At 40.8% G+C, this 24,353-nt stretch overlaps 1 protein-coding gene across 3 annotated transcripts in view; it reads right to left on the reverse strand.

Moving 5' to 3' along the window:
• Nucleotides 1–24,353, reverse strand: part of PCSK5 (proprotein convertase subtilisin/kexin type 5) — a 457,726-nt gene that overhangs the window by 319,415 nt on the left and 113,958 nt on the right. For all 3 annotated transcript variants that reach the window (XM_038527061.1, XM_038527060.1, XM_038527062.1), the window contains exons 4-5: nucleotides 13,974–14,117; nucleotides 10,026–10,102 (exon numbers count right to left, since the gene is read on the reverse strand). In XM_038527061.1, the coding sequence (XP_038382989.1) occupies nucleotides 10,026–10,102; nucleotides 13,974–14,117 (221 nt within the window). The remainder of the gene's footprint in view (nucleotides 1–10,025; nucleotides 10,103–13,973; nucleotides 14,118–24,353) is intronic.

The following is a 24,353-nucleotide window of genomic DNA, read 5'->3' on the forward strand; positions in this document are numbered from 1 at the left end:
CTGAGTGCCTGCACTCGGTATGGCCAAGCTACTGAGTATTTACCAAACACAGCAGTGCAGCACTCAGGTGATTACAGTTTTCCCAAGGTAGTAAAGTTACTGAAGCATGCGCTCAACACAGGAAAGGAATTAATTTCTCATCTACTTGACCACAGATTAATTTAGCTATGCAGGTAAATAGATGCTGCAGGAATAAATGAGCTCAAATTCTGACTGTCACTCGGTGACATTAGGCATTTTACTCCACCTTTTATCCAGTCTTTCGCTCTGGATGTGGGTTGCTGTGAGCAGTAATGAGAAAGCAACCAGATGTGCTAATTTTATTAACAGTTGCTTACCCTACATTCAAATCTAGTCAAGCAGCAACCCCACAGACTTCCAGATTTTTTGGTTAAGCCAGCCAGGGACATTGAGATACTGACATGACAAGGGAAGCTCTGATAAGCATGCTTGTTGAAGGCCACAAATACCAGGAACAAGGCTGGGACTGGTACACAGATCGCACCCAAAAGCAGAACTTTATTTTTTTCCCACTGTTTCACCTTCCCTTCTTTGGTGACCTATTTTATGAGAATTAATCAAATATATTCTGACCTAAAAGACCTATTTTCTGCCCTTCCATCTTTTACTGAGGATTGTAATCGAAATGCACACCTACCATTGATAATAAACACATATACTTAAGTCCACTGGAACAGGCTTCTACTGTAATTGACTGAATTGCTAAAACATAAATATATGACATCCTGTTCAGCTAGTAAAAAACAGAAATTCTAACTTTAGTCTCTTAACTTAGAAGGCATTTGATCTGAGCATTAAGACAACCAATATTTAAATATTAGCTTGTTAATATTAAAATGAACAATTAGCCAGTTTGCAGATTGATTATATTTTCAGCCTGTTCTTCTAGTATCTGTACAGGGAGTGAGATAAACAAAACCTAGTTCTCTTTTCTCCTGAGTTTTCCTTCTTTTTCAGCATCTAACATGAGTGTCTGTTGGCTGAACACACTTGAATGTCCTTGGATGCCTTCTCTACAGCTCTGTAATAATACATGTAATGCACTGCTCACACTGACTTCTCCAAGATCTTCATGCTCCAAATTTTATGTATTTCAGAGTATAAAGAAACAAGAGAAAATAGATCCAAGGTGGAGGTTAGAGGAAAAGAGGAAAATAGAAAAATAGAAAGAAAAATAAATATACCTGTCTGGAAACCCTGCTCAAGTACTTAATCCATTATTTAAAAAGGATACTTCTCTTTCCCTTACTGCAATTTTCATCTGCTTTAGAGGCCTCAGGAATTTGTGAGTTTGTTTTTTTAAGTAAGAAATTTAAATTGAAGCAACAATCAATTATTCATGTCAATAGTGCACTGGGTTTGCATAAATTATACCCAGACCTCATTTTAACCTATAGCATCAATCAGACCCTTTACTGAAACTGTTACTGAGAGCCATAAGAGACCATATCCCCAAATCCTGGAAGAGAACACACCAAAATCAACAAAGAAGAAGGGGTCTGAAGACTGCATTATCATGATTCTAATCTCTAGAATGATTAGTGCATTGTTTTATAGAAACTAATACTTCCACTCCAAGTGACCGGTATAAAGGAATTCTAGATTAGATAACTATTTTTTGTATTTACTGGTCCCCATTCAAAAATAAACAGCCATTTACACAACTCCTATGAATCTAGTTATTTTCTTTCTTGGAAATGTCTAAACATGTTTTCTTTTAGTCTACCAAAGATACCAGGCTAAAAACGAACACACCCTGTGTCACTCAGGGTGGAACAGAAACACTGGACTTTTTTATACTGGGTAACATGAGAAGAATTTATTCAAGAGACTTAAATAAATATGGGGGCAGGATTTGGGGAAACCAATAGGGAATAGCATGGTGTTCTAAATCACAAACACTGGAAAATCCCTAGATCTAAGGAACCTTGGGGGAAAAGTGGTTTACTGATGCCCACAAAGGATAGCCCTCAGGAGGAGGTCAGCCTTAGGGCATCTGACAGGAAGTAGGATCTTCAGGTACACAGCTACTCCCCAGTGGTCCAGTAAGGAGGGGGCAGAGAATAAATACTCCTTCTTTACTCTTTGGTATCCCAGTGGTCTCCTGCTTGAGCCTACCATTGGCCTTCCCACACATTGGCTTCTGGGCAGAGAGAGAGGCATTTTCCTGCTGTATCCCAGCTTTGTGTGAGGCCCCAGACCTGGGCCACTTTCCAGAATCTAGAAGATGGTCAAAAATGTTACTTATCTCAATGTATTGCATCATGACCCCACAGGAAAGAAACAGGTTTTCTAAAATATTTGTTGTATGTTTTTTCCCTGACATAGGATGTATGCCTAAATGTGAAAAGTGTCAGATATCTTTCACAACTATTTGTTCCAGATGCATTAAGCCTCTAGCATGTACAATTGTAGTTAATGTCACAGAAATTCATTTGATAACCACTGATTGAGTAAGTACTGGGTAGTATATCCTAGTGTTATTTTGCAAAAAGACTGAAGGAAAAATGTTGGAGATATTTGGAAAAATACATCAGTCACTGATTCTTGGCTCTGCTTTTCTAAGGTAGATGTTTTGCTGACCTGTTTAGCTATAAGATAATTTTATCTGAACTCCCTTGGCTACATCCTGGGTACTGGAGGGTATTATGCTGAGTGATATAAGTCAATCGGAGAAGGACAAACATTATATGGTCTCATTCATTTGGGGAATATAAATAATAGTGAAAGGGAATAGAAGGGAAGGGAGAAGAAATGGGTAGGAAATAACAGAAAGGGAGACAGAACATGAAGACTCCTAACTCTGGGAAACAAACCAGGGGTGGTGGAAGGGGAGGAGGGCGGGGGGTGGGGGTGAATGGGTGACGGGCACTGAGGGGGGCACTTGATGGGACAAGCACTGGGTGTTATTCTGTATGCTGGCAAATTGAACACCAATAAAAAACAAATTTATTATTAAAAAAAAAGAAATAAGGATTCCATGGAAAGATATTTATTCAGGTCCTCTGCCTTTTTTTAAAACTTCATTAGTTGTTTTTATTTGTTTGTTTTATTTATTTATTTTTTGGTGTAGAGCTGTATATCCATTGTTTATAGTCTTTGGATATTTACCCTTTATTAGATATATCACCTGCAAATATCTTCTTCCATTAAATAGACTGCCTTTTTGTTTTGCTGATAGTTTCCTTTGCTGTGCAAAAACTTTTGATTTGGAGATAGACCCAGTAGTTAAATTTTGCTTTTGTTTCCCCTGCCTTAGGACACCTACCTGGAAAAATGTCACTATGGCTGATATCAAAGAAATTACTGTCTATGTTTTTGTCTAGGAATTTTTTGGCTTCACGACTTACATGTGGGTCCACTTTGAGTTTATTTTTCTGTATGGTGTAAGAAAGTGGTCCAGTTTCATTCTTTTGCATGTAGCTGTCCAGTTTTCCCAACACCATTTGTTGAAGAGACTCTCTTTTTCCCACTGTATATTCTTGTCTCTGTCATAGGCTAATGGATCATAAAAGCAAGGGTTTATTTCTGGGCTCTCTATTCTCTTTCACTGACCTATGTATCTATTTTTGTGCCAATAACATGCTGTTTTGATTACTACGGCTTTGTAGAGTATCTTGAAATCTGGGATTGTGATACTTCCAGCTTTCTTCTTTTCCAAGACTGCTTTGGCTATGTGAGGCTTTCTTTCTTTCCTTTCTTTCTTTTTCTTCTTTCCCTCCCTCCCTCCCTCCCTTGTTTTTTGTTTTTTGGTGGGGTTTTTTTGGTAGTTCACCCCAAATTTTAGGATTGTTTTAGTTCTATGAAAATAAATTTGGTATTTTGATAGGGATTGCATTAAATCTGTAGATTGCTTTGAAAAGAAATACATATGTCCAAAAGACACATGAAAAGATGCTCACCAAAAAAAAAAAAAAGAAAAAAAAGAAAAGAAAAGATGCTCACCATCACAAATCATTGGGAAAATACAAATTAAAGCTACAATGAAAGACCACTTTATACCTGTCAGGATGGCAATATCAAAAAGACAAGAAATAACAAGTGTTGACAAGGATGTGGAGAAACAGGAATCCTTGTGCACTAATAGTGGGAATGCAAACTGGTGCAACCACCATAGAGTCTATTATGGAGGTTTCTCAAAAAATTAAAAATAGTAATGTAATTACTATTGGATTATCATGTAATCCAATAATCACACTACTGGGTATTTACCCAAAGAAAATGAAAACAAATTTGAAAAGATAGGTGTACCTCTGTATTTATCGAAGAGTTATTTACAAAAGATGTGGAAGCAGCTCAAGTATCCACTGACAGATGGATGAAGAAGACACGATACACACACACACACACACACACACACACAGGAAGATAATTCAGCCATAAAAAGGAATGGAATCTTACTATTTGCAAAAACTTAGATGGACCTCGAGGATCTTATGCTAAGTGAAGTAAATCAGAGGAAGAAAAATACATATGATTTCACTCATGTGGAATTTAAGAAACAAAAGAACAAAGAAAAAAGGAGACAAAAAAAAAAACAAAAAAAAACAGACTCTTAAATATAGAGAACCAGTGGTTGCCAAAGGGAAGGTGAGTGGAAGGATGGGTGAAATAAAGGGAATTAAGAGAACACTTCTATTGGTGACCGCTAAGAAATGTATAGAATTGTTGAATCGTTATAGCATACACCTGAAACAAATATAACACTGTATGTTAATTATACCTGAATTTAAAAATTTAAATAAATATAATAAAGCTTTTACCGATTATAGATCTAAAGATAACATTATAGACCTAAAGGTATGTTTTCTTTTTTTTTTCTTTAGAATTGAGTTACAGTATTTTCTGTAAGTGAGAAAACACTGGTTATACTCATTGGCTTTGCTTTTGAACACTATCTCCTGAAAACAGTCCTCGTCTGCAGGAATGAGAAAGAGAAGGCCGTAGGGACTTTGGTTTCTACAACATGGCGACATTCTTAAAACCAAAAGTGACATGTGCAAGGAGACTAAAGAACCAGAAAAAAAAAAAAAAAAAAAAAAAAGGGCTTCCATCAAATCTTTCAAAAAAATAGAGATAAGAAAGAAAACTGACAAAATTAATTCCTTTTGAAAAAGGAGTCTTTAACCTATGGATTGGTTCATTTGGAAAAGGAATCAGATTCTGGACCCACAGATCCCCCATCCAAGATATAATGTATACTCTCACCTCTACTAACTATGTTGCTGTGACTTTTAAATGGAGGGAACATTTAACCAGAAGCAACCTGAGGAAGGGAAGTTTTAACTCAGATATCAATAATTCATTTTTTCAGAAATAGGAGTAGTGGTGAGAAATGCCAGGAGACTCTTTCATATGTAGGGAGGCATTTTCTATTTTAAGCCTAGAACAATGCAGTCACCTTTATTCCACAAACTACTATGAATGGAGGCAAAGCTGAATGGAAGGACAGCTTTTATGGTCTCCTCTACTAAGGCTATTTCTTTAGCCCCTGTTACGGGAGATGTGAAAAAGTGACAAAAAAAAAAAGGAATTTTTATAACTTCTGTACTTTCGAGGTGACTTCCATCACCCTAAAGATTTAGTACTAGAAACATAATCATGTCAGCCTAGAAGAGATGATTGGCGTGGAGTTTTAAGGGTGATTTCTCTCGTAGTACTAAAATCCATCAGGCATTAAAGCTTCTTAAGTCATCTACCAATTAAATCCATTAATTCTCAGCCTGAATTATTTCATCCTTGTATCCCCCAAGCATTTAGCACAGAGCCATTCACAAAGTAGGGTCCTGTGGAATGAATGAACAGATGTAGCTAAGCATGACATAATTCCAGATATACTCTTGAAGCCTACTGGTCAGATCACACAAAGAGGAAGTATTTGCATAGCCTCTGTCAGAACGGCTCCATTCTGACAATAATTAGAAATGCCTCCTCTTCACTATCTTACATCAAATTCAAAGACTCATATTCCGGTGAAGGAGGTAGGTAAAAGGAACTGAAGAAAAGCAGATTTTCTGTAGACTGAATGAGTCTCAGCTTTCACCACCTAAAGCAGCAAAAAACCTACCGAAACCTCTCATCTTAGAAATAAAGACCTCCAAGTCGTTCGTACATTCAATTTGAAATGTTCATATGCACATATATTTTGAGATGATTATGATTATTAATTATTTATCAGGAACCAGCTAGAGGAACAGAACACATAATTACAACAACAGCTATAATTATGATTATCCAGCACCTAATAGAGACTCAGTTGTATGTTTGGGGTTTTAGGCATTTTACTGGTAACCTTTAGAAGTATTATTATTATAATTTTAGAGATTAAAACAAAACAAAAGGACTAAAGCTCAGAGTACTCAGACCCAAAGATGATAAAGTTAATTAAGGAGAATGAAAGCTGTCAACTCTTCTGAACTACAAACTCACTGTTAATTTCCTGATGCCAAGTCATTTCCATTCAAACAGAATTATCTAGCTTAAAGACAGATCCATCAATCACATCTATAATTATGGTCTAATGAGCAAAGAGGATATCTTAACCTCAAATGCCTGAATACATGCTTGTGTTTGGCAAGTAAAAAATCAGGGAGCGCTCCTGAGAGGGGGTAAAGGGACATCTGATGCCATAAAGCAGAAGTAGGGAATGCTGGTGTTGTACCTCTGGAAACACCATATTTCACAGTCAAGACTACAAACACAAGCACAAATCTCGAACAATGCCTGTGCATGCTCCAATAACCAAACCCACACTGCACTCAATGAACTGTGGTCAGTACTTAGAATGGGTTCAAACAGGACATACTAGAACATGCCAGCGTGAGCAGGCCCATGGCGATACTTCTTGAGATAGGTCTTGGGGAGAGCCACGTTTGAAAGGAATCCTTGCAAAGGACATGGTTTTTAAAAGGCAGCCTGTAAGAAGCCATCAAAGCCAATACTGTCTATGTTAACTGCAGCCTCTGTGCTTAGTGATGGTAGTCACACATCAGACAGGCCTGGGAAACAGTCACCATCGCCCCCCGAGAGTCTCGATGTAAAAACTCACATGTAAATTCAGACTGTACTGCCTACAGGGTACAATACGTTTCTGGTTTCCACCTGTAGCCTCTCTTGTCCCTTGACATCCTGTACAAAAAATACTTTGGGTGTTAACATGATCTGGTCTTTCCTACAGCTCTCCTGATCCTCTTTGCTTTCTACAAATGTTGATGGAATACATCAAACCGATGGATATAACGTCGTACACATAGCATCTCCTATACGCTCACCTCGAAAACACAAATTTCTTCTGACACCATTGATGTGTTAAAGAACAAGGTAAGCACGATGTGGAATTTACATGTGTGATGCACAATTTTGTCCTAGAAACTCTGAGTGTAGAAAACGCACCCTACTCCACGGGAATATACAACATGCACACAGTTGCATACCTGGGGAGCACCACAGTCCACTCCTAGCCATACCTGTGCACACCTGCTCTTGCTACTCTCTGATTTCGACTGCCTCACCTTCCACTTCAGTCACTGTTCAGTTGCCACGCTTCTTTAGGCCATTCTGGGGCTTGCGGGGGCGGCACAGACTGTCCTCCACTTTCATTTTTCCCTCTCCTCTCAACGGATTCATTTTCCTCCCTAGTCTTTGTTCCTTTCCTAAATTTTCATCTTTATATTTTTTTTTTTTTTAAATTTTTATTTATTTATGATAGTCACAGAGAGAGAGAGAGAGAGAGGCAGAGACACAGGCAGAGGGAGAAGCAGGCTCCATGCACTGGGAGCCCGATGTGGGATTCGATCCCGGGTCTCCAGGATCGCGCCCTAGGCCGAAGGCAGGCGCCAAACCGCTGCGCCACCTAGGGATCCCTCATCTTTATATTTTATTTCCCCCCTTTTTCTCTCACACACAGAGTGGCAGGCCTGTGAGCAGGAGCCGATGTAATGTGCACACACTTCCACAAGCAAACTTAGGTGTTTTTCAAGATAAAGTGGTGCATTTATTGTAATTGTACACATTTCATCACCACTTCACATGGACAGAACTGAGCCATTGTTTTTGAATAGGTCCCTACTATTTTGCGACGAAGCTTTTGAGTGCTGATCTCAAATCTCATTGTTTTATTACTTGGCGGCTTGAGATTTTGCAGAGCGCAAGTGTTTTCAGGAAGGTGGCTGTCACATTAGAGCAGAATGGACTATGTGTCAACTATATGTTGACATTTACTGGTGGTGACTTTTTGATATTGAAGCTTCAAGATTCTTCATCAATGTTTCAGGCTTAGTTTTTAAATTACGTGAAATAAATGAGCTCACACTGTTTCGCGTTATAACCCTTGGTGTGAAATTCACTATAACTTTAAACAGTATAATCTGGACAGCAATGGCCAGGACTGAAAGAAACTAACCAGTTTTCTTTTTTTGTTTAAAAGTTTCTGAAAAAGATCCCTGGGTGGCTCAGCGGTTTAGCGCCTGCCTTTGGCCCAGGGTGCAATCCTGGAGTCCCAGGATCGGGTCCCACGTCGGGCTCCCCGCATGGAGCCTGCTTCTCCCTCCTCCTGTGTCTCTGCCTCTCTCTCTCTCTCTCTATCATAAATAAATTAAATCAATCAATCAATCAATCAATCAATCAATCTCTGGGATCCCTGGGTGGCGCAGCGGTTTGGCGCCTGCCTTTGGCCCAGGGCGCGATCCTGGAGACCCGGGATCGAATCCCACATCGGGCTCCCGGTGCATGGAGCCTGCTTCTCCCTCTGCCTGTGTCTCTGCCTCTCTCTCTCTCTCTGTGACTATCATGAATAAATAAATAAAATCTTAAAAAAAAAAAAAAAGTTTCTGAAAAATTCCATCTAAGTCAATTTATATATTAATGCTTTCACCATTGAATCCAATCTGTAATATTAACTGAATTATTAGCAAACAGCATGCTTTCCACAGTAACTTTTTTGAGGCTTCTTTGTAGATGGTGAAAGGAGGGGGAAAAACAAAGAAGAAAAACCCATGTGCAGTCACAATTATCTAGGTCAGATGGCTTTATCTAAACTTACTGACTTAATCAAATAATACTAAGAAATTTTTCCCTGAAGAAAAACACAGGCTGAAAATAGCACGTAATAAATGGGCAAAGCACCTCTCTTTGCTACTTCTGAAATTCCAAACTAAAACATGTAAGTAAAAATCGAAATGATAGTATTTAAATCACAGCATTATCCTGGAAGAGCTTTGCAATAAAAGGGAAAAAGCTAATGTGATCTAGAGATTAGAAGTATCTACTAATATTAGAAGTATCTACTAATCCTTTAAAGAATCTGGATCATTTTAAGCAGAAAAAAAACAAAAACAAAAACAAAAAGCCATTCCCATTTCCTTTGTGAAGAATGTTAAGATATTCCATGGTATCAAATGGGTGTGCATTTTCATCCACTCTCATGAAAACTACTGTACTAACTAGAGTGGAAAAGTGGTTAAATGGGTTTCTATGGCTCTTGAATATGAAGATAAGAATGGTAATGGGTTCTGTACATGGTGAACCCTACAGGTATTTCATGTACATTAGTAGAAAACACAATCATTACAGAATAGAAAAAAAGCAGCAGCATGTAAGAAAGTCCCTGGCAGACCTCAAGCACAGGAGTCAATGAAATCTGTTGAATTTAACAGAATAAAGTAACTCTTTGGGGGTACACTTTGTTTTGCCTTTCCCATTAGCCCTCCATCCCAAAAATGTGTCAATATTCCCATTGCCCCCCAGCTGTGCCCTCAAGATATGAAAATGCTGAATCATTATTCCCCAGGGTTCTCTCTGCGACCATTCTTACCATGTAGACCACTGCTTTTTATTACCATGTAGACCAACCCTTTTTATTCCTTTCAGTGTAAAGATACTTGTTCATCTTGGAGCAAATTTATGGATCCTTTGTTACCAAGGTGTTCTAAGAAAATGCTTCCCTCAGCAAGAGTAAAACACAAGTCCTTGGCAGCCACACACCAGCCACCCTCACTGGGCCTTACTTGTTCTCGTTGCTTGCATCATAACGAGGCATTGGGTCCAGGTCATTCCCATTAACGTCACAACTCGCTAGAGCATCCTATGGCCGCAGAGGAGAGAGCAAGAGGAGGAGACAGGCATTTAGTAATTAGCCATTAACCTGAAGGCTCATGCATTCTTAAACACATTTCTGCAAGAGAGTAATTAGATTAAATAATACATTCATGGTTCAGTGGTGTCAGGATGCCTGGTTCAGTAATAATCAATGTTGTATTTTTCTCCTTAAGGTGAAGAAATACTCTCCACAGACCAAGCAAGAACCCAGTCCATTCTTGCCAACACATTTTCCCTCATACCTAGAACTGAACCCTCACCCAATTCCTTTGAAGAGGTCCTCAATGACCACCTTCCCGGTGAAGTATTCTTGGACTCTCTAGAAGCAAAGTGATTTATTTTCCAGGGATTCTCTCTCTAGTCCTTACTTCATTTCTGGAGTGTGTAAATTCCTTGTAAGTCAAAGATTTTTTTTGAAGATAATTCACAAATAACTGACAAGCCAATTAAAAATCAGTGTTAGAAATTTATCATATTAGGTATGGTGGTACTTATATCAGGCAATAGCTGTCTGGTTTCAGATGGTGTATCTACTATAAAAGAGTAATTCAGACTTTTTACTGATACCCAATGACCCTCTGTCCCAACCAAAATAATGAACAAAGTTTTACTGTATTTGTCAAGGCTTCAAACTGAGGCAAAAGCATCTCTGAGGCCATAGCTGGATCTGTTTTTAAAAGTGATTGTGAAAAAATTTCCAAATTTCTACATTTCTGTCTCTTGATGTTCCAAATTTCCAAAAAGAAATTACTGGCTTACTTCCTCACTGCAATTTATATCACAGTAGACAGAACTCATTTAGAATGTTTTGTATTTTCTGACGCTTTAGGGTAATTCCCGATTTCAGTTTTAGTGAAAATAAATGCAATCTTTGTTTTCTAGCTCTCACAAAGGCTCTTGTTTCTGAAAATAATCCGTAGTACACAGAGTCTGATGTTTGGAGAAATTAAACAAAATACATGGGACATATGAAGGTGGTAGGTAAACTCCTGCTTCCTGTATTAAGGTGGCCCTGCAGCTCCCCTTTCCCTATACTGGTCACTAGAGCATGAATGGTGTGTATCTAGTATGAGTGATTAGTTTTACTTGGAAGGAAACAGAAGCCTAACATAGGCTAAGTACCTTGGTCAAAGGCATGAAATAAACCAGCCCCTAAAACCATGATTGGAACCCAGGCCATCTGCTTCCCCATCCCTCACGCCCCATCCCCGACCCCACCCAATGTGCTTTATCTCTACATGTCACCAGCTCCAACGTCAGGACAACTGCAAAGCACCAGTACTGCTAATCACACAGATAGGTTCTGGAGAACCACGTCTCTTTTAAAGGGGGGGGGGGGGGAGGACAATAAAAGAGGCAAAGAATGCAATCACAATTAGGTTAAAGCTGTCTGCCTTTCATCAAATATGTTCCTAGGTGCTGGTAGGCAGGAACACCCCAGGAACACCACACTGTGTATGACTGGAAAGACTCCTCTGCTGGGAGAGAGGTCCCCACAGTTCTGTTCCTTATAAAACCTGGGCTCCCTCATTGCAGCCTTCAGACCCTAGTTTCTACCCTATCAAAGAGGAGACTGAATGGAAATTTCTTTTTTAGCTCTCAAATTCTATGCTGTGAATGTCTGAGTGTGCTTGGAGGCAGGGGAAGAACAGCCACTCAAATGTTTTGTTCAAATGAGAACGGAATGAATTTGCAGTTACTTCTCTCTCCCTTTTTAACCTTGGGGAAAAATCATCTAATTTAGCAGAAATTGTTTCAATATGTCATTGTAGAAAATTAATTTGTGAAGTTTCTGGGGCTGAATGTTTGAAACAAAATGGGCAATGAGAAGACAGTGAGGAAAACATTCAAGTGTGAGGGGACACTGGGGGTTCGTGTGCAGGAAGATTGCTGTGGGTCAGAAATGTGGGTGACTGTGAGCCTGGGGGAGTTCCTGAGGTGCCAAGGAAGTGGCTTGGAGGTATTTTATTTGCAAAGATAAAATGGAGTCTCTTCAGGAGAATTAACTTGAGAGTCAGGGTCATGAAATAAGTGAGACTGAGCAAATGAGAAGGGAACATTGGAGAGAATGTGGTGATCTCTGTCTAAACGGTTTCATGAGACGCTAGAACCGTAGGTGAGGAAGAGCAGAGGAGACACAGAGGCAAACACACAGTGACACCCGTGGTGTTGAGAAACCACCCAGAAACCAAGCCTTCCCATGCCAGAGGAGATAGAGACACAGAGAAAAAAGAGAGAGAGAAGAGAGAGAGAGAGAGAGAGATCAGATTTCAAGAAGGCATCATATCCCTGTCTCTGAAACCTGGCCTTAAGTAAAAAGTCAGGTCCCTTCTGAGTGAGTCCAGGACAACATTCCCCAGGGCCTATGTCCACTGAGGCAGCAGGCACGTCAGGATGGCAAGTCCTTTGTGCCTCACAGTTCTCTGCCAGCTTGGGGCACAGGGTGATGGGGTGGGCTTGCTGAGGTCACTCCTTTAACAACCATGAACTGGAATAGAGAAGACAAAAATCTGAAGCAATGTGGTCTTCCCACTTATAGAACTCAGGATTCTCTGTGGGACGCCTCCCAAAAACACAGGGCAAAGCTTCCTACCCCAACCCATGATTTTCCTCCTTTCGAGTCAATAAGAGTCCCACAAAGGGAAGCAAAGTAGACTTCACTGTGATTTCGAGCTGCTTGCATTTTTAGGGATAGGACGGGAAACTTGTAAGTGGATAGAAAATCACCAATTTTAAGAGCAACTTTTTTTTCAATACCAACATGAAATATAATTTAGGAACATTCAAGACAGCCAAAAGTTTGGAATGAAAGCAATCAGGAAGGAAGAGAGGGGGGTGGAGGTAAAAACGATGGTAGTTTAAGTGGTATGCAGTGATATCAGTGTTGCTGGGTGGAAACAGTTGTCACCAGAAAAAAGGTCCCAGGGGAGGTTAGAACACATGGGTGTGAGTGGGATCCAGGGAATTTTCTGCTGAGCCCCGATGGGAATCAGCACTGCATTTGCAGATAACAGGGGGTCATTGCAGGCTCTTGATAAAAGAAGAAATATTTTAGAGAGAGAACCAAGGTGTCAGGAAACACAAATTTGGAGCTGACAGAGAATGGCATATGGAGAGATAATTATGGCACTCTCAACCACACTTCGAAAGGAGAAGCCAATGGAAGGAATGAGATTGGAGAGAAGAGCTCAGAGAAATCATGGACACATTTCTAGGCAGTGGCTACCACAGTAGTAGAGGGGACCCAGAGGCCCAAGGGGCAGAAACTGACCCCAAAGTGCAGTGGGCACCGGACTGGTAACCAGGATTTTCAATGAAAGTACTGAGTATCAGCACTTGCTCTGTGGTCTCGGGCTCATCCCACCCTTGGAGTCCTGGAATCACAGTTCCTTCTTAAGAAAGGGAACTGACTGCTTCCTAGGACTAGTAGGAGGCTGATCATTATCCTTTGAAAGAGGAGAGTAAAAAAAGAGAAAAAGACCAGTAGAAGAACTTGAGAAAAGTTCTAAGTACGCGTTTCTCCATAAAAGAAACGGAGCGTGTTGCGTGGGTATGTGGATGAACCGCAGAGCCGGGCGGTCATCATCAGGAGTAGATGGTGCTCATAGTAGGGTTTCTGCTGCCTTATCACCTGCTTATTGTCATCAGAACAAAGAAAGGCACTTGGAAGTTGAAAGCAGCATCTCATGTTTCCTGTACTCAGACGGTGCATCTTTTTTATAAGATGGAAGCAATACTCAGAGCCTACTGTATCCGTTAGCTGCACTTCTCAGCAGGGTCCCCACGTTCTGGCAATCCTGACAGGCATTCCCTTATTTCCCAGGAGGGAAGGTGTTGCGAGCACAGCACACACTCACGTAGTTCTGCATCAGATCCGGGTGGGTTCTCTCGATGCCGTCGTCCAGGATGGTCACCACGATGTTCTTTCCCGTGTAGCCTCTCTTCCAGGCTCCTTCGATGTTCATGTCTGATTGGCAGGGATGCGTGTTGTCGCTGCAGTGCTAAGGAAGGAAGAGGGAGAATCAGACGGTGCAGACGACTAATAATCAGAGGACAGGAGAATCGCCTAGTTGTCAAGATCATGGATTAAGGTAATTGGAATGTGGTGGTTGCCTGCAGAGCAGAAGCCCGGGTCTCTAGCATAGTAACAGGAGAGGGTGGGAAGGAGAGACGTGGGGAAGGCAAGCAGAACAGAAATCTCCTGCTAGCTCTGCGCTCGCCTAACACCATAGATCCTTTGGGGGAAAAATGGAGTAAAATGAAGTACATCCCAGTAGTACAATAATGGATGTGTCATTTTATTGTTAGCATGCATCAATGACACATAAAAAGGCATCGTAACATTTCATTTATAAACCCCATCCAGGCAACTGAAGAACGCATACTTTATAATTTCTTAACCAGGCGTCTGGAAGCCAAGCTGGCCAAAAATGAGAACTCAGGCAGCTTTTGGACAGTGTCAGCCAGAGGTGTGCTACTGTGGGAAACCCACGAACGAGGAAAAAAAGGAACAGTGCCGTCAAACTTCTTTTGATGAATTGACCACAGCTGTCATACCATGATAGGTAGGGGGCAAGCCGACTCGGTCAGCGGTACTTGGAGAAGAGAAAGGAGGAATGGAACCGAGTCCAGACAGGACATGTGTGTGAGGGATTCAGAGGGCAGGCTGGAGAAACACTGAATCTTAGCTCGCTATGTATAGTCATTTCATTCCATAGGGCTACAACATATAAACACAGCAAGAACTGCATGAAAGCAGCAGCTCTTCATGATATACTAGCATTCAGCCAACCCACACCATGCCCCCCGCACGTCCATGTCTTCAAAGTAGCCCTCTGAGTGGTGTTGCTTCCCAGGTTCTTAAGACATCGTAGAGGAACAAAGGGGAAAAGACCTGCTATAACATAATGCCACAGTAACATGGGCCACCCTGGATCTTACCATTTTCTTCCTGTTTTGTAACAGTTCAGCTCTTTAGGGGGGTAGGAGAATGTGAGCTTTGCAGGCTCCGAGCATAATGGAGACCCCACCGCCACTGACTCATCTAACCTATACTTTATTGAGCACCTACTACATGCTGCGGTGTGGTTGTAAGCAGAAAGGTTCCTGTCCTAATGACCCCTCCAAAGGGGAGACGCAGATAATAAACAAATAAACAATACCATTCAGAGCCCTCCTTTGGCTTAAAAGAAATTAAAGAGGGTGAGATGATGGTGAATGCCAAGGGACCAGAGCATACCCCTCTAGGTGGGAGGGGAGGTGGAGTCTTTGGTCGCAAGGAGTGAAATCAGAGCTGATGGATGACTGATGAGAAAGAGCTACTCTGCCCAAGAGCCTAGAGCTAAGAATCTCAGTAGAGGACACAGTAAATGCCAGGGTAATGTAAGGCGGGGAACGGCTCAGCACGCTGGAGAGAGAGAAAGAAGGCAGCACATGGCTGAAGCTCAGAGAATGAGGGGAAAAAATGGTCTGGACGACAACCAACTAGAAGGGGAAGAGAGGTCAGACCATCCAGGGCTTTTCTTCTGACTACAACCTAAATAAATTGAGGCTCATGCCAAACTTCATCCATCAAAATCCGAAGCTAACTAGACACAGATACCTCTAACACAGATACCCCTGACATGAATCTGTAAATTTATTCTCCAAATGAGACTACCTTTTGTTGAATGTCATAAACACACTTGAGTAGTTTCGAGGATTCATTCTAACAAACAGTGTACCCATTTTTCACCACAAGGAATAGCAATTTTAAAGAGGACGGGGGCTTATATATTTTCCGAACATCCGTATCTTTTTCTCACCTTCTTTCTGGCATTTAAGGCCCTGTACACACACACACACACACACACACACACACGCTACTACGACACTAACCCAAATTCCATTCTCCCCATGTCCCCCCATTTTCCAGGCACAGCTTAGCACCTACACTTTTTCCCACAAAGAGTTCTTATGGCCTTTGGCCAATGCATCTATCTCTTCCCCATCCTTGAACTCAAAGATGAAGACAGATACACACACACACACGTTCTGTCCTATACAATCCAACTCCTACTTGCTAAATTCTGTTGAACTGCTGTTGACTGTTGAGTCTTGTGTGTGAATTTTGTCTTGTTGATGGTAAGCCCCTCTCAGACCATGCATTAAACCAAGTCTAACTGAGCAATGCAGTGAATACTGGGCTGACTGATCACATGCCAGAAGTGAGGGCACAGCCTCAACCTCATTTCCAAGTTCACAACTGCTATGACGGGCACTGCTCCGACCTCGTCAGAGATACTTAGCCAGCTAATGCTCAGTTGGCTAATGGAGATTATCATGAAAGAAACAGTGTAGATTTCCAAAATGCCTATGTCTCCCAGAAGTCTCTTTCTGGCCAAGAGTGTGGGCCTCTCTTCACCAAACACTGCAATGTAACACAAAGCAACCTTGACAGGTTTCCATGTCATTTCCCCTTTTTCAGAACCTGTTCTGGCCACCTGTGGTATCGTTTGTGACATGAAGTAATGTTAATGTGGCCAAGAGGTGGGCTGGAGGAAGGAAATGCACAGGAAATGGGTAACCCACAAATGGGATAACCATCCTGGAGTGGAGGGATGCTGCCTGAAATTGTAATTACGAAAATTGAAGAAAACCAGCCGTCTATGGAAAACATGTGTGTTAAAAGTGAAGCAATTAGGTTTCTTTCTTCCACCTCTGCTTCTGTTGAATCCTACTCTAACAGATTAAATATTTTTGTTCCTCCTTTTTTTCTTTTCATCTGCCAAGATGGAAGGGAAAGGAGAGGAAATATCCAATTGATACTTTCATTTGGATAATCGAATATAGCAAGTAGCCAACATGTCAAAGGAAAAAAAAAATCAGGGCCTGGGGTGTTCCTGCAAATGAACAATAAAGTCAGAGGACCCTTAAACCAGAACCCTAAATTCTGAATGTGAGCCTTAGATTTTTTAGCATATATTTCAAGTAGTCCAGGCTGCCAAAGAGGTTTCTGGTGTGGTTGTTTCATACACCCAAGGTGTCCAGAGAGCAAGGACCATGGAAATATACTGATGGCAGTCAACAATGACCAAAGATAAGAAGGAGTTAATCACTTCTTTAACTGCCTTGTTGAGATGGTCTTTAAACTGGGCTCAATTTACTCAACAAGAATCTATGTTACAGCATCAGTCAAAGGCAAAAGGAATATAGATTAGCCATGATTTCCTCAGACATAGTCAATCAGTGTTGAGAAGGTATCTGCCAGAGCTGGAACTCAAGACTAGTTTCCAGAATTGTGTTACCAGATATGTACTCAATAGACCGGTATTTACAAAAGAGGCCAGTCAGACCCCTGTAGCATATCTGAAGCTGATGGAAACCACATATGTGCACAGTATATGCAACATAAATATTTGTAGTAAATATATGAACCTTCAGTTCAGAAAAACATACTGTATTTTCAATGATGGTCTATGCACAGGTGACTAAATATTTAGGAATAACACAAAATGGAATACATCTGTAGAAACAATGATTGCCACCTAAGTGTCCCATAAGTATCCCTTTTATGGATAGTCTCCCTATCCATAAAAACTTTTATTCTTTTTTAGGAACGTAATTTGAAAGAGTTTGTTCTGTGGGCTCTACAAATGGCCTTTTCCATACCTGGGTTATGATCTATTCTGCTTATAAAACCACTCTGGGTGTGTCTCTTTTTCTTGTGTTTTAAACACATCACAGTGTTTGCTTAATGAAAGAACAGTTTATACTAAAAATAAACACCTTTGTTATGTTCTCATCATCCTTTTCTTGGGGGACGGGAGGCAAGGCAACTCTCAATGTCATTCTTTTTAAACTTCTCCAAGTTCTGAGGGTCTTCAATGGACTGCCAATTTATATGCTGCCAACAGCCCAGGAACATTGAAAATATCTACTGTTCACTGTCATCGATACAGTGGCTCCTAAGATTGCATCTCTGAGTATACACTGTTAATAAGAATGCAGGATACACAACAATTCAAAAATTTTATAAACAAATTCAAAAACATGTCTAGTCAACTTAGTAAGGTGTAAATATATTTGAAATTCTTTGTAGAATTTGGAGTCCAAAAGATGTAAGAAATTGAAAACAACAACAACAACAACAAAAACAAACCCAGAATCCATATTCCCTTAAGGGGAAATGAAACTGATACCTACAAGACCCTTACCATGGCCAAGCATCGGACTAATCACTTTATGTGGTCTAGCTTCATTTAAGACTCAGAACAACTGTTTGAAGGAGGTACTTTTATCATCTGCTTTTAATAGATAAAAAAAATTGGGGCTTAATCAGCTTCGGTAACCTTCCAGAATTCACACAGCTAGTAAATATTAAAAGTAGGATTCAAAAAGAAGCAGTCTGACACCAGACCACAGGGCTATGGAAACTCCTGTTCAAAGTTAAAAGAGAAGGAGCTTAGAGGAAGACATAATACATAACACAGCAAATTCAGGAGTAGATAGTAGATATTGGACAATATAGCACCAGTTAAGAAATTCAAATCACAAATCTCACCTGCCTTAGCACCGTGATCAGTGCATTCAAGTGAGAAGGTAAAATATACTTGAGTAAGACTTTAGGGACCTAATTTTTCTTAATTCTCCTTATTCCAATACACTTTTTTTTTTAAGTTTAACTAATTTTATTTTACTTTTTTAAAGATTGTATTTATTCATTCATGAGACACACACAGAGAGAAAGAGAGAGAGAGAGAGAGGCAGAGACACAGGCAGAGGGAGAATCAGACTCCCTGCAGAGAGCCTGACATGGGACTCGATCCCAGGTCTCCAGGATCACGCCCTCAGCTGAAGGCAGCACTAAACCACTGAGCCAGCTGGGCTGCCCCCAACACATCTTTTAGGAAATCACAAAGTTTCTATTTTCATAGTTGCATTGATAGAGAGCTTACTTCTTTGGTAAATAGACAAAGATGTGCTGGTAAATCAATTCTTTTTTTTTTTTTTTTAAGATTATTAATTGATTGGCTGAAGAGGTGGGAGGGACAGACTGGGAGAGAGAGAATCCAAAACAGACTCCGCACAGTGTGGAACCCAACACAAAGCTCGATCTCATGAACCTGAGATCATGACTCGAGCCAAAATCAAGAATCTGAGACTCACTGACTGAGCCATGCAGGCACCCCTCAATTCTTAAAAAAAAAAAAAAAAAAAAAATCCCTTGAGTCGCCTGGCTGGCCCAGTCAGAAGAGCATAGTTGATCTTCGGGGTCATGAGTTTGAGGCTCACATTGGACATAGAGATTACTAAAAAAAAAAAAAAAAAAAAACTTAAAAAAATCCTTTATTTGTAGTGTTTGCGAATTTCCATGGTGTAAAAACTCACATCATGGTGAGTCTTAAACTATCACACTTGCAAAATTCCTGAATCTGTAACAATAAGTACTCATGAGCTCTTGGAAGGCAGATCAAAACCATCACAGGAAATGGTTCACTCCATTGTTAGCCTTGCTCCATTTAAGATGAAATTGTCCTTTCTGATGGGTCTGACATCTGTTTCTCAGTACTAGAGACTAGATAACTACTGGTAATAAATACGTAGGCTTAGTTGTCCCCTTGACAGTTTCAGACAATCACTTCACTTCTCTTTGCATCTATTTGGAGAAGGTCTTTCTTTAGCCTTTCCTTTTCAAGGCTACCTAGAGATATTTGACTTTGGACTTTTGTGAGGCCATAAGCTGATGTGCTTGCTCTTCTTGGGATGCAAGAAATAGAGTTTCTATGGCTCCAAAACCAAAGATGACTTCATAGATTTTTGAACATCTCAATTAAACTAAGGAAATCCTAAGACATTTACTATTTTATTTATGAGTCAATTTGAGGGACTTGAAATCCTTGGTTATCACACACATGAAAAAAAAAGAAAAAGATGCCCCTAGCCAAAATGGATCTAACATCCAATTATTCAAGGATGATTATTCAATTTGTAGATTTTCCAGAAATTCCAAGGAAGCCCAGTTTCAATCAGATGAAACTCGGCATAGCAACTAATGACTACAGCTAGGGGAATCAGAAACTGATACCTACAAGATCTGTAGGTGACTCTGTTAAGTTCCCTACATTCTTAAAATCTGATCTGTAGTTTGAATGCAGAGAATAGCCATAAAGATTAAAGAAGATAAAGTACATTAACAAATGGCTGCTGAAATCACAATCCTGTTGTTGATGAGAGCACCGTGATAGGAGGCATGAGTGTACCCAATAGTTTAGTAGAGAATACTAATTAAAGAGAGAGAGAGAGAGAGAGAGAGAGAGAGAGAGAGAGAGAGATTATGACAAAATAATAAAATAATGATTTTCTTCATTGTCTGGAAAGGTAGGTCAGACAAACTTAAAAGGGCAATTGATCCTTTGTAAGCATAGCTGGGATGACCTGAATATTTTACATCTGTGGCTGTGAGTCTAGAGACTAGGGAGGAGGTGTGGGAGTAGAGAACAGTGTCCAACTATTCTGTTACATTGGTCAGATGGCCTCCTATGAATCATCACACATCTTTTTTTTTTTTTTTTCAACTCCACACATTTATACCAGTATTCCAGCTCTTCCAGAACCATGGTTCACATCTACTATAATATAATTGGACAGTGGATCATTTCTCAGTTATAAAAGCTCAAGGGTGTCTCACATAATACCAAAGAAACATCAGAAAACAATGGATGTTAGAAGAGGGGCTGTGGGGTATGAAATATGCCTATACAGAGGAAAATGAAAAGAAATCCAGTTCCTAAAATCCTACTCATAACTGAGGCTTAAAAAATCGAGGAAGTAAAAAACAAACAAACAAACAACAACAATAAAAAAAGAAATTGAGGAAGTATCGTCAACCAATCTTAGACAAGAGAGCAAAGGCAATACAATGTACCAAAGAGAGTAACAGTGCTGGAACGAGTGGACGTGCACATGAAGACAAATGCATCTAGACAAAGATCTTACATCCTTCACAAAATTAGCTCAAATTGGATATGAGACCTAAATATAAAATGCAAAACTAAATGCCTGAAAGATAATGGCAGAAGAAAAGCTAGATGACTTTGGGTATGATTTTGCCTTTTTAGATAGGACAGCAAAGGCATAATTCATGAGAGAAATAGTTGAAAAGCTGAACTTCACTGAAATTAAAAACTCCTGCTCTATGAAAGACAGTATCAAGACACTGAGAAGACAAGCCACAGACTGGATGAAAATATTTGCAAAAGACACATCTAATAAAGGACGCATTCAAAACCTACAAAGAACTCTTATACTCAAGAATAAAGAAACAAAAAATCTTATTAAAAAACGGGCCAAAGACCTTAATGGACACCTCGTCAAAGAAGAGATACAGAGGGCAAATCAAGATGCAAAAAGATTTGCCACATGACCAGTCAGCAGAAAAATGCGAATAAAAATGAGATGCCACCACACAACTATTAGACTGACCAAAATCCAGAACACTGACACTCCCAGATGCTGGTGAGGATGTGGAGCAATTGGAACTCTCATTCACTGCTGGTAGGAAGGCAACATGCAGCCACTCTGGAAGACTGGCGGTATCTCACAAAACTAAACATGCTCTTGCCAAACAACAGTTATATTCTTTGGCATTTACCATAAGGAGTTGAAAACTTATGTCCAGGCACCAAAAAGCTGCACATGGATGCTTATTTACAGCAGCTTTATTCACAAATGCCAATACTTAGAAGCCACCAAAATGGCTTTCAGTAGGTTACTCAGCATTAAAAAGAAATGAGCTCTCAAGCCAGGCAAAGCCATGGAGGAAACTTTAATGCACGTTATTGCTAAGTGGAAGAAGTCGATCTGAAAATGCTACACATGGTATGATTCCAACTACAGGCCACTGTGGAAAAGGCAAAACTGTGAAGAGAGTAGAAAGATCAGTAGTTGCCAGGGATTGGGGATGGGTGGAATAGAGAATTTTTTGAGGGGTGAAAATACTCCTTGTGATACTCTAATACTGGATCCATGTCCATTATACATTGGTCCCAAACCACAGAATGTGCAATACCAAGGGAGAACCCTAATTCAAGCCATGGACTTGGGTGATTATGCATCAGTGTAAGTTCATCAACTGTAACAAATGTACCACTCGGGGAGGAGATGGTGAGAATGTGGGCAGCTGTGCAGGTGTTGGGGCAGGAGGCATACAGGAAATCTCTACCTTCCTTCAAGTTTACTGTGAAGCTAAATCCACTGTAAATAAAATGGTCTTGTAAAAAAAAAAAAAAAAGAGAGAGAAGAAGAATTGAGGGCACCTGGGTGGCTCAGTGATTGAGCGTCTGCCTTCGGCTCAGGTCATGATCCCAGCGTCCGGGGATCGAGTCCCGCGTCAGGCTCCCTGCAGGGCGCCTACTTCTCCCTCTGCCTATGTCTCTGCCCCTCTCTGTGTGTCTCATGAATGAATAAATAAAATCTATTTTAAAAAAAAAATGGAAGGAGAATTGAGGCAGAACAGCTGAAGGCTCACTGGGCAGTCGGTGCATTTAGCTGAGTGCATGACATTTCTCTCGTCTGTAAATTTCAAGATCCTCTTCGCATCTTTCCGACCCTGAATTAGAAACTTTGAGTTCACTGAAATATGTTAAATACACATCAAACAAAGCAAAACCCGAGAAGCCCATGAACCTTTTTTTCCGTTCTCCAGAACTCCTACACGTTCTGTCTCAGGGTTCGGAGAACTCGTTTCAGCTAAAACCCCCGGAGTCTAAAGGGTAACCAGAATCTCGAAGATTCACTGGACATTTCCGAGACGATGAGACTGAGCTTCCCTTGACGTGTTCAGCCCACCGCGCTGCCAGGGCTCACATCATTTGCAAATACATCAGGTCTAAATACAGTCAGGTTCTGGAAATCTGGATGGAAGCCTGTTCTTTAAGTTGTTCCATGTCACCTCCCACTTTCCCAGAGCCTTGAGGTTCAGGCTGTTGGCCTCGATCCACTTCTTTTTAACCTTTCTAACCTGTCTGACACTTCTAACCTATCCCCTTGTGTTTAAAAATGATTTTTCTCCAGCTCTTCCTGGCTCAGACGCTGTCCCCCTGCACTCACGTCCTTCTGGTCTTGTATGGGTGATGGGCAAGAAATTTCACAAAAACACTTGCTTAGGATTGTAACGAGGGTTTGTGGGGGTACAGCGGGAACATGAACCTGATCAGGGGGAAGCCAAGAAAGAAAGGCTGGGCGCTCTCTCTAGAGAAAAGTGACACTTCAACAGAGCTCCCAGGCAGGAGCTGACTGAGCCAGGGGACAAGCAAGGGGCAGGGAGGATGTGCTTGCTTGGGGTAAGGGTAGAGAATAATCGGGAAAAAACTCAAGCACTAAAGGAACTGAAAGGAATTCGGTACCACTGGAGGGTACAGATGGGAGAGTGGTGGGGATGAGAAAAAGTGGAAAGAGAGAAGCCTGCAGAGGTACGCACGCTGGGGCCAGACTGTAAGTGTTCTTATGAGCCATGTCTGCTTGCTTGCTTGCTTGGGTTTCAGCATAATTTAATGTAAAATCATTTAAGGGTTTTAAGATCAGGACTAACACAGTTTGGATGTCTAAAATGCATCTATAACTGGGGGCACCTGGGTGGCTCAGCCAGTTGAGCATCCAACTCTTGGTTTCAGCTCAGGTCATGATCTCAGGGTCATGAGATTGAGCCCTGTGTTGGGCTCTGTGCTCAGTGCAGAGTTTGTTTGTCCCTCTTCCTCTGCTCCTCCTCCTGCCCTTTCTCTCTCTCGAATAAATAAAATCTTTAAAAAAATTAAGTAAAATGTATCTCCAACTGAATTCCGAAGAAAAACACTTGATTTCTCCCTACTGGCTCCTACAAAGCCCTTCATACCCAGGGTTTTCCATGTCCCCCACACCAGTTTATAGCATCTGGCTCCTCAACTTCTCTATAAACACCCGTCAGCAGATCCTTCAAAAGAACTCTTAAACCTGACCTCGTCCCACCATCTTCAAGGCTACACTGTGATCCATGCTATAACTATCTTTTATTCCCCTCTATAGTCTATTCTTCACTTAGCAGTAAAGTGATTGTTGTGAACTATGTCAGATGTAATCTCAATAAACATTCCCAATCAGGGATGCCTGGGTGGCTCAGCAGTTGAGCATCTGCCTTAAGCTCAGTTCATGATCCTGGGGTCCTGGAATTGAGTCCCACATCAGGTGCCCCGCAGGGAGCTTGCTTCTCCCTCTGCCCTATG

The sequence above is a fragment of the Canis lupus genome, chromosome 1 (assembly GCF_011100685.1).
Source record: "Canis lupus familiaris isolate Mischka breed German Shepherd chromosome 1, alternate assembly UU_Cfam_GSD_1.0, whole genome shotgun sequence".
Classification (NCBI taxonomy): Eukaryota; Metazoa; Chordata; class Mammalia; order Carnivora; family Canidae; genus Canis; species Canis lupus.